This window comes from Nelumbo lutea, chromosome 2, assembly GCF_056320005.1.
Source record: "Nelumbo lutea isolate HS-2025 chromosome 2, American lotus-T2T, whole genome shotgun sequence".
Taxonomy (NCBI): domain Eukaryota; kingdom Viridiplantae; phylum Streptophyta; class Magnoliopsida; order Proteales; family Nelumbonaceae; genus Nelumbo; species Nelumbo lutea.
In genome coordinates this window covers 49,401,674-49,412,043 of record NC_142685.1, presented here as the reverse complement: position 1 = coordinate 49,412,043, position 10,370 = coordinate 49,401,674, and the positions used below count along the sequence as shown (strand labels likewise).

The 10,370-nt window shown below is 39.9% G+C and overlaps 1 protein-coding gene across 2 annotated transcripts; it reads right to left on the bottom strand.

Moving 5' to 3' along the window:
* Positions 1 to 3,693: 3,693 nt before the first annotated feature.
* On the bottom strand, positions 3,694 to 7,522 carry LOC148870535 (uncharacterized). Of its 2 annotated transcripts, none has more exons than XM_088971417.1 (4): positions 6,897 to 7,522; positions 5,177 to 5,305; positions 4,857 to 5,086; positions 3,694 to 4,115 (listed from the first exon to the last, which is right to left on the bottom strand). In XM_088971417.1, exons 1-4 carry the CDS (start codon positions 7,443 to 7,445, stop codon positions 4,112 to 4,114), a joined length of 912 nt encoding a protein of 303 aa, XP_088827543.1. In that variant the 5' UTR covers positions 7,446 to 7,522; the 3' UTR covers positions 3,694 to 4,111. The 2 variants fall into 2 exon arrangements, with proteins under 2 accessions (XP_088827543.1, XP_088827542.1); XM_088971416.1 differs by having other exon boundaries at positions 3,694 to 4,118; positions 6,897 to 7,502.
* Between the last annotated feature and the right edge of the window lie 2,848 nt (positions 7,523 to 10,370).

Genomic DNA, 10,370 nt, shown 5'->3' with positions numbered 1-10,370 from the left:
AGTTGAATCTTGATGGTACCATTGAAAGGTATAAAGCAAGGCTTGTGGCTAAATGTTATCATCAAGTAGATGGCATTGATTATTTTGATAGTTTTAGTCTTGTTGCAAAGCTTGTTACTGTTAGTAGCAGTTGCTATTGTTAAGAATTGGCCAATACATTAGCTTGATATAAACAATGCCTTTCTCCATGGTTATTTGGATGATGAAGTCTATATGCTTCCACCAGAAGGCTATCAGAAGGCACAAAAAGGAGAGGCTTATAAGCTAAAAAGATCACCTTACGGCCTCAAACAGGCTTCCAGGCAGTGGAATTCTGAATTCTGCAATAAGTTTCAACAGTTTGGTTTTTTGCAATCTAAACATGACCATTGTCTCTTTGTCAAGCATACCCCTAACTCATTTTTAACTCTCCTTGTATATGTTGATGATGTGCTTGTGACAGGTACAAGCGAGAGTGAAATTATCTCAGTAAAACAATTTCTTGATTCTGCCTTCACAATCAAAGACCTTGGCTATGCAAAATACTTCATTGGGCTTGAAATTGCAAGGAGCACTACTGGTACTTATATTAACCAACGGAAGTATGCCTTGGATATACTCAAAGATGCTGGTTTATTAGGGGTTAAACCTGCTCAAACTCCTCTTCCTAAAGGACTGAAGTTTTCTGATAACAGTCATGCACTACCTGATTCTGATAGGTATAGGAGATTAATTGGCAAATTGTTGTATTTAAGTGTCACCAGGCCTGATCTTTCTTATGCCACCCAACTTGAGTCAATTTGTCAGTTCCCCAACTCAAGATCACTAGAATGTAGCTGTTCACTTGCTCAAATACCTTAAGGGTTGTCCCAACAAAGTCTTGTTTTTCTCCTCTTCCAACACATTTGATCTCTAAGCTTACTGTGATGCAGATTGGGCATCTTGTCCACAAACTAGAAAGTCACTTACAGGTTACTGCGTGTACTTGAGCTCTTCACTTATTTCTCGGAAGACTAAGAAGCAAAAAACTGTATCTAGGTCCTTAGTTGAAGCTGAATACAGAAGTCTTGCCACTACAGTCTGTGAAGTGCAGTGAATGTCCTACGTTCTTGTAGATTTTTGAATCCCTCTTCAGCTTCCCATCCCTCTTTGGTGTGATAACCAAGTTGCATTACACATTACAGCAAACCCAGTCTTCCATGAGCGCACAAACATTTGGAAATCGACTGCCATTTGGTGAGGGACAAGTTCAAACAGGGTTTTGTTAAGCCTCAGTACATTTCTACACATGTTCAAATCGCATACATCTTTACAAAGCCACTGGCAGGTCCTTAGTTTCATTCCTTGCTTTCCAAGTTGGGCTTGATCGATCTTCATCAAGCTCCAACTTGAGGGGGGGATGTAGAGAATTATTTATTAGTTAGTATTAATAGTCTGTATTAGCCGAGTTAGTTAGGTTGTTAAACAGCTCATAACAAACTTTGTTGAGCTGGATTAGTTTGTTATTCTTCTATCTCTTCTTTCTCTTTCCTATTTTTACGTGTATATAATGTAGCTTTAGTTGTTGTATTCAGTCAGTTATAAGTAATGAAGAATTTCTTCTTCTTCTTCTTCAATATTTTCTCTGGTTTTCTTGCTTTTTGTTCAATATTCAAGATTTACCAAAAAATTTCACTTTTTAGAAGTTAAAACGTGTTTTGAAAGTATTTCAGTTCAATGTAGAAAGGATATCAAAATATCCTGTTTTTCCAATGAACGTACAAGGGAAACGGCTGGTTACATGATTTTACCAATAGAAAGAGCAAAGGTCAGAGAGGTTCTGTGGAATTGGGTTATATCAAATATGGAATTGGGTGCAAGATTAAGCCTATAACCGGATCGAATTCGGATGAATGTACAAATCCGATTTCAATTCGATAATGAAATTACTGCCCCTGAATCTGATCCAAAATTCAATTGCATGAATAGGAGGTCAATTCAAATTGGAATTTGATTGGATGCATCAGATTTTAGATTTCACCCAAATTTAATGGAATTTAAGCAAGAAGAGATATGGATAGTGATTGAAGAGAATGAATTTAAACAAGAGACATAAAAAAAAAAGGAGAAAACGTAAAATAACCAAAAAGAGAGGCAGAGACTTGAAGTTATAGAGAAAAAGGACAAATTTCTTAAATTACCCCTAAGATTTAGGAAATTGATTAACACTGCCCCTATAGTTTCAGTATTGTCTTAAAGTACCCTTACTGTTTTTGACAATTGATTAAATCCTCCCCTATCATTAATTTTTCGTTTCACTCGATCACATATGACCACGTGACCGATTTTTCTTCAAAAATTCCAAAAATACCTTTTGAAATCTTTCTTTTAAAAGATTCACCACAGTCGACCCTTCTCTCCAATTTTCCACTAGCGTTGTTCTCACCGCTCATGAGTAGTGGCATCTCTGCTCTTTTAGGTCTGCAACTCCCAGTTTTATTGAGGTTTTTCTTTTTTGTTGAGCATCTCCATCCTGGCAGTCAGTCAAAGCTCACCTGGTGTCGGCGTCTCTACATTACTCACCAGACAGCTGAGGTGGATCTACTTGACGCAAGCGATGAACCAGCGGTAGTAACCTCCCTCTCTCTCTCTCTGTCTCACTAAAGCTCAATTAAGGACTATTAGAAACCCACGTTCGTTGAATCTCAATATGTACTCAGTCCTATTGGGAGGATGCAGATCGCTGTTGTCATTTTATTTTTAAAGTCTGAAAGAAAATAAAGATAAAATAGTACTGTTCACTTTCTTGTTAACGAAGGCTAATGGGAAGGAGAATTTAGTCAATTATTACGAACAGTACGAATACTTTAAGACAATATTCAAATAATAAGGATAATATTAGTCAATTTCCTAAACTTGAGGATAATTTAAGAAATTTGTCCAAAAAAAATATTGAAAGAAAAAATTGTTGTAATAGATAATTTGCTTTACATGATGGTAATGGAAGGCTGGAAGCTGCCATAACACGTTGATACCTCCAACGCATGCAACATTGCCCTAATTTCTCATCCTCTGACCTACAGTGGGCACCATCTTCTTGATTTTATTGTTTTGTTTTTTGGTTTAAATATCTGTTAGAAGAACGAGCATAACCGAATGACCTATTAGGAGCCACAGATCAGCAGCATAACAGTATGTTTACGACAAAGTGCCCAAGTAGTACAATGAAGCTATAATTTCATGGCAGTCCGTCCGTGAAGCGATTTCATGGCCGACAACAGTTGAAGACTTAAATGGTTTCACCTTTAATGGCGGCAGAGGTTGGGAGAGAACAGAGAAGGAACAGACTAGTTAGGATTTAGGTATTGGGTTTGTTTCTTCGATTGTAAAGGCCTCATAGGTATTGGAGAAGAGCATTTCTTCAGTTGCCCCTAAAACTTATTTTATATATTAAATTACAATGTATCAAAGCATTCGTTTGGAAAGTGAAAGTGAAAACCATGCAAAGTATTTTAGAATATTCACATTTAATATATTAATAATATACAAAGCCAATCAGAGTCAGATTTTTATCGGATCGGATTGGAGTACACCCGAATTCGATCCAATATCTGAGGTAATCGAATTGGATGCCGGATCGAACTGCAGATTTTTGGGTATTATCGACTGGCCTATTCCAGATAGGGTAATGATACAATTCAATTACGACAATGATTTCTATAATAGACCATGCAATTCAGTAAGCTTCAAGCACACCTTATAATTCATAAAATTCATCTTACAGACCATGCATCGAACCTCGAACATTCCCAGTTGACACCCTTTTCTTGTTCAAATTGATTCTAAATATACATGTTAATAAAGAGATGATCTCGTTAAGGATGTGACGGGGAAAAGCAGGAATTCATGCACCACCCTCATGCATGTCACCCAACAAAAAAACAACCACCTTTTCACAGGACATTGAGGCGTTTATTGCTAGAGTCAGGCCATCAAGGTGTCTGTTGCGTTTCAAGGAAGTTTTCAATTGTTTGGATTCAGACAGTCAATGCCTGCTTACCTGTTGTTGCAAGGTGCTCAAAAACCGCTCAGGCTAGATCTCCAGAAGTGATTCTTCCAGTTGGTGACCTGTGATTATTGAGAAGTCTCTGCATTACCTGCTATTGAGGTCATACATACAATTTAGAGGAATGAGAAACGGAATATGTATGGTGGCAATAGGTTGAGGGTAATAAAAAAGAAATATCAGGAAGGCAAAGGCAAATGAAAACCTAATCAAGGCGGTTTGAGGCTTCCTATCAACCTCTCTTATTATCAGAACTAGATACACAACCTTGATAACCGATGTTGCCTTGTTTGATACCATATGCTATCATAGGGGGTAATGGCAAGGCAAACCTCTGTAATCATATGGTGGTAAGGCTATCATGACTCGAAAGTAATGAAAAAGAGAACTTTCTTTTAAAGGTAAAGTAATCGTGTATTAAATGAAAATGAGAACTTCACCAACTCAATTTGAAATATGGCTTTAGACCTCACCCTTCAAATGACACATGGAGGGGCACTGACCAGTCATAGCATAGGAATTACTTATTAATACACCCACCCACATAGATGGATTTTCCCTTTTGGAAGATTGCCCACCCATTAACCCCTTCCACATCTCTCATGACACAACACAGGACAGGTTTGGGGATATGCCCGAACCAAAACCAATGGGGTTATGGCCACCCCAAAAAGGGGTCCAGAATTAGGCAAACAAAGTGACACCATTCTTTCAAAATGGTTTCAGTCCAAGCAATCAACAATGGATAAGCAGGGATTTGATTTGGGTTCAATGACCCTTAAGTGCATTTCAATCAAATTTACGTGGTGTGATTCTTGTGAGATGAAGATACCTTTGAAACATGGTACTACCACTGTTTCTGAGAGCAATGGATTTAAATGCTGTAGCCCATTCTTGCTTTCTGGATTCAGGCAACTTTTCATCACCAATAAAGGGGGTCCAAGACCCTGTAGCCGAATCAGTAAGAACCCACTTAACTTTTGCTGGCCGGTTGAGAAAATCAAAGGTCGAACCATTAGCCCTCTTCCCTCCTGAGCTAGGATGCTCAGACGTCTTCAAAGGCTAGTAATATAAATCAAGAGATCACATTTAAAATGTTTGTTAAAAAAATCCACTGTATTTCTATCAAATAGGGAGTCACCTTTAACTCACCGTTACATCAGCATTGGTGTCTTTCTTCTTTGATTTTGCTCTCTGCCTTCCAGACATTCCTGTTTCCAAATAGCAGAGCACTTCCCTCTTTGACCTAAACTGACGACCTGAGACTGGGTCATAGAAATACTGCATAGCATAGTAACACATTCATTTTCCTAATACCTATAAAGTAACTACTAACTAGTATGTTATTGCTTTTCTTTCCAGCAATACCAGCATATTATTGGTATCAACTCAACTTAGAAATTAACAAGTTTCAGCATTTATTGGGAAATTGCAATCACAAGCACATATAACATCAGTTTTGGGTAGATATTTAGAAGTGCCAAATTAGAGTTGTTCTGCACGCCATGGAATTCTATGATAATTTTTGTTGTCTCAAATATGCCTTTGCACAACAATGTAAAGATAAAATACTAACAGTATCAGAAACAATGGCACCATTACAAATTCCAGGAATTAATATGTTAACTTTTCACTGAGTTAGATTTTTCAATGAGCAAAAGCTAATTGTCCCTAGGTTTCAGGAGACTAATTCTCTACAACTGATCAACTTTACGAGTCTGGATCTCCTGCCCACGAGAACTCTGCCCACGTTTATCGGAGCCACACATGGAGAACATCACATCTTTGCATAGTATTATGCAGGGGGAGATGTTCCCAATTCACGGGGGTAGTGTATTGTGGGTAGGCGTGGGCAGAGTTCTCGTGGGCAGGTGATCCGGACTCTCAACTTACAAGTATCAACATACAAAATGAGAATCAAATATGAAATTAACTGGCATAAAAGGCCCAATAAAAATAAAATATTAACAGGGGAAAAATACTATTGGAGAACCCCCCCACCCACCCACACACACATTAAAAGAACAGGTAAAAACCTAAAGCCCGGATTAGATTTTTCAATGAGCAAAACCTAATTGTCCCTAAGTTTCAGGAGACTAATTCTCTATAACTGATCAACTTACAAGCATCAACATACAAAATGAGAATCAAATATGAAATTAACTGGCATAAAAGATCCAATAAAAATAAAAGATTAACAGTGAGAAAATAAAGCAATGACGATAGATATCTCTACCCAAGATGAAGAAATAATGCAAGAATTTGCACTCCTACAACCTTGACAGTTACAACATTAAATATTCAAGCCTCATAACATCTATGAGACTGACAAAAGAAGGAGAGGAAAGGGGAAGAATTTCTAATCGAGGTTAACCGAGTCCTATTATTCCGCAAAACCACATCAATGAGACCAACCTGCCAACTTAATAGCCCAAGGATGATATCATCTATGTGGAGTTCGGTTTTGTGAGGAGGATATAAAAGGACTTCCAAAGACATTTCTTTGGGCACCTAATAACTCATGCTTTAAGAACCTCATCTAAACAATGATGCAGTTCCACAGGTCAAGCTTTCAAAACCTAAGAATTTCATAAGTCGTGAAAGAAAACATATTCTAGTAAGTCGAGAAACATTTAGAAAGAACAGGAAAAATCGAAATATAAACCCAAATACTGAAGAACCCTACAGCCTAACTGCCGCAAACAATAGAAGAAGAGAACATAACTATGAAATAAAGAATAGTAAAGGCATAACAGAGTCGCTTAAATGGATTTCGACAGAGAAAAATAAAGGGAGAAATTGATCCAGGCTAAAGTCAACAAACCGCACAGTTAAGGAGGGTTAAACGGATGAGGGTAGGTAAGCCAATTACCCTGTCTCTCATTCCAGCAGTAACACCAGAGCTCCGGATTCTGCTCTCCATGCGCCAACCCGGTGGTAACCAGTCCGGCAAATCATGCGACGCAGGCACGATCGCTAGGTCGAGGCCCGTTTTCGCCGCCCCTCTGCCCCTGTTCCGTGGGGGAAATTGCGATAGGGGCTCAACCACCTCAGGAGCCGGAGTCTGCATGTGCACATCCTCTGAATTATTGGCTTCGAAATCCAATTCAGGCTCTGTCTTTGCAATCTGTGGGGTGGATTCCCCGGGTTGAGAAGAAGACGGGGGCGAAGGCGACGGCAGCTCCATCTTTTCGGCAGCTATGGGGCCTTCTGCAGGCGCAGCTTCTTTATCAGCTTCGCTTGTCAAAGCGTCAATTAGGGCTTCGACTTCTTTGATGTCCGCGGCGGCGAGTGCATGTGCATCAAATTCAGGTCCGGGAACCGACGGTAAATCGGGGATGACTTGGCCGATAAAGTCGAATTCAGGTGGATCATTCGACGAGGGTTTCGCGTCCGGTTTTGAAGTTTCGGAGGCCGACATGTGGGCGTTTGGTTTAGATTCAGAGATAGATGGTCTGATCTGATGACAGTGTAGATCACCCTTCACCCAGTTAGTTATATATACATACACATAGCACATGGGGAATCGAAAAATCTAATCGGAATGGGTGTTACCATCTCCTGAGATCCGAAGATCGTAGACGTTGGATTGGGCAAAGTGGTGTATACCGTCCAAAGGTCCACGTCGCTTCTGTCACGACGTAGGCGACGGCTAGAGACTGGATGGTTTACAGTTACATCTCCCGCTTTTCCAATTCAGCTGCTTTGTTAGTTAATTCAGTTATTATTTTTCTCTTTTTTTTTTTTTTTTCCTTTTTCTTGTGTTATTTGCCGTTATATCAAGTATAAATAAGAGATGAGTGCTGACTGCTGAGTAAACACGGGATTATTTCTAAATACAGCTTATAAAGTGCACACTAATATATGTACACATATGGAACATTATTAGGCGAGTCAGGTCCCACATAATATTCCAGATGTGTGACGCAAGATGCAATTTTTTGTTGTAATCCAAATCCATTATGGTCCGTTTAGTTGCCAAAAAGGGTGGGATGAAAAAGAATGGAATAAGAAAGGATGTGATAGGAAAGGAATATATATATTTTTTATCTTCTCGTGTTTGTTTTTAGGAAATGAATTATGAAATTACAATAAAAATATAGAACATTCATCAATCAATATTCCCCGTGGAAGTTCATACATCCAATATTGCAAGAGATAAACCAACACACTATTGTTTCATTGGCGACAAGAGAAACGGAGCTGTAAACTGATATGTATAGGGATACACAACAGGGGAATTGTTACCTCAGACAATTTGTTTTCTGTTTTGACCTACAAAAAATTCAAAAGACAATTCTTGAAGACATGAATCCAACCAACAAATGAAGGAGATGATCACTCCACTCCTTGATGGCGATGAAAAATATGGTCTAATGACTAGGGCTGGAGGGGTAAGAAATTAAGATGGGAAAGGGTGAGAACTCAATAAAAAAAGGAGGAAATGGTGCAAAAATAAATCAAATTCGCGAAAGGATAATAGATGGAGCCAGAGAAAACAGACTTGTCATCGGAGATGTAGCTAGAGATGTTGCTTGAGATCACCAGAGATGTCGCTTGAGATCGCTAGAGATGTCGTTGGAAACGTTGCTGGAGAAGATAGAACTGTCATCGGAGATGTAGCCAGAGATGTCACCAGAAATGTTGCTTGAGATCGCCGAAGATGGAAGAACTCAACCATCGCTCGAGATCGCCGGAGATGTAGCCATTGGAAGGCATGTAGAAGGAGGACGAAGAGGGAACCCGGTATCTCTTTGACAAGGCTCAAAGCTTTCTCAATAATGCCTTTCTTAGTGGGATCTCACTAAAATGGTGTGACCCCCTATCCTTCATTTTGGGATCTCATGTCCCTTGTTTTCCATTCCCATCCCATTGTTTATTTGAAAATAAACATTGAGAAAAAAGAATATTCCTTAAAGATGTTTCCCATCCCATCTCTTTCTTGGCAATCAAACGGACCATTAACCTACTCTTCTATAAATTATAATCTTTTAAAGAGTTAATATAAATCCATTTTTTTTGCCTAAAAAAATAGCGCAAATTCTGGCTTAATTTTGCTTGATATTTTATTATATTTCGCTCAAGTTTTTCTTTTACTTCATCTACAAAGTACAAACAATTAAAACAAGTCAAAACTTAAAACAAAGATAAATTAGAATTTACAATTAATTCATTTGTACTCGCATACTTTGGCAATCAGTACATGGATTGGTCAAGGTGAATCTGGGTTAAAAACTTACCTACCAAAATTAGAAATACATAGATAAATGGATAGGAATCATGTTGAAATAAGTGCATTTATTAAATATGAAAAATGATAAACAAACATCACATGATAGTAATATTTGACAATAAATCATCATCATCATAGTAGTCCAATGGGATCGGCGATATGAATTTATTATGATGCGCATTTCGACAATTTCTGACTGGCAGGTGACTTGGATGCTTGGCTTAATAATCCCTACCTGGAATGTGGCTTGGATACTGATGAAGGAGGATTTGGCCCGACCTCTCTATTACGTGACACGTGGCAGAAACAACAGCTCGGCAAAAGGGGCCAAGCCTAGGTGGGAACAAGGGGACACGAGCGGACTGAACTCCCTACCGGGGGCCCGAACTCACCCTTCGTAACAGCTCAGGATACACTTCGCCGAACTGACCCACCTTGTAACAGCTCGGGACATACTTCGCTGAACTGACTCTTGTAACAGCTCGGATACACTTCGCCGAACTGACCCACCTTGTAACAGCTCGGGATACACTTCGCCGAACTGACTCACCTTGTAACAGCTCGGGATACACCTCGCCGAACTGACCTGCCCTATAGATACCTCCGAGCTCAAGACCGCCTCGCTCAGCACTTCGCATCGCTTGGCACCAAAACCAAACAAGTCGTACCACGCCTGACACTAAGGATGTTCGTGCCCAAGGGCGCCGCGCCTGACTGACTTGGGATCTGACGTTTAGCGGCAGCACCCTAAACGACCACCTGCCACTACCACTGACACCGCCATCTCCAGTTAGATGACGGTTAGGCAGTGACGGTTCTGTCTCAGTAGAAAGGACGACGGCCGAATTGATAATCACAAGGGTAATCACACCTGACCTGACAAGGGCCCTGGGACGAGTGCACAAAGTGATTATAAGAGCCCCCTGCCCCCCGACAGTAGAGGTATGCAAACTTTGCGCTATCTGGTATTACCTTGCTTTTGAAGGATTCTAACTTGAGCTTCGAAGCCTCTACACCGGGTTCCCCCCCGGAGCTTCCCCATCTCCGTTTCAGGTTCCCTGCTACCCCATTCGGAAGCAAGGCAGCGGACAGCTAAGATCGGCCGGATCGCGC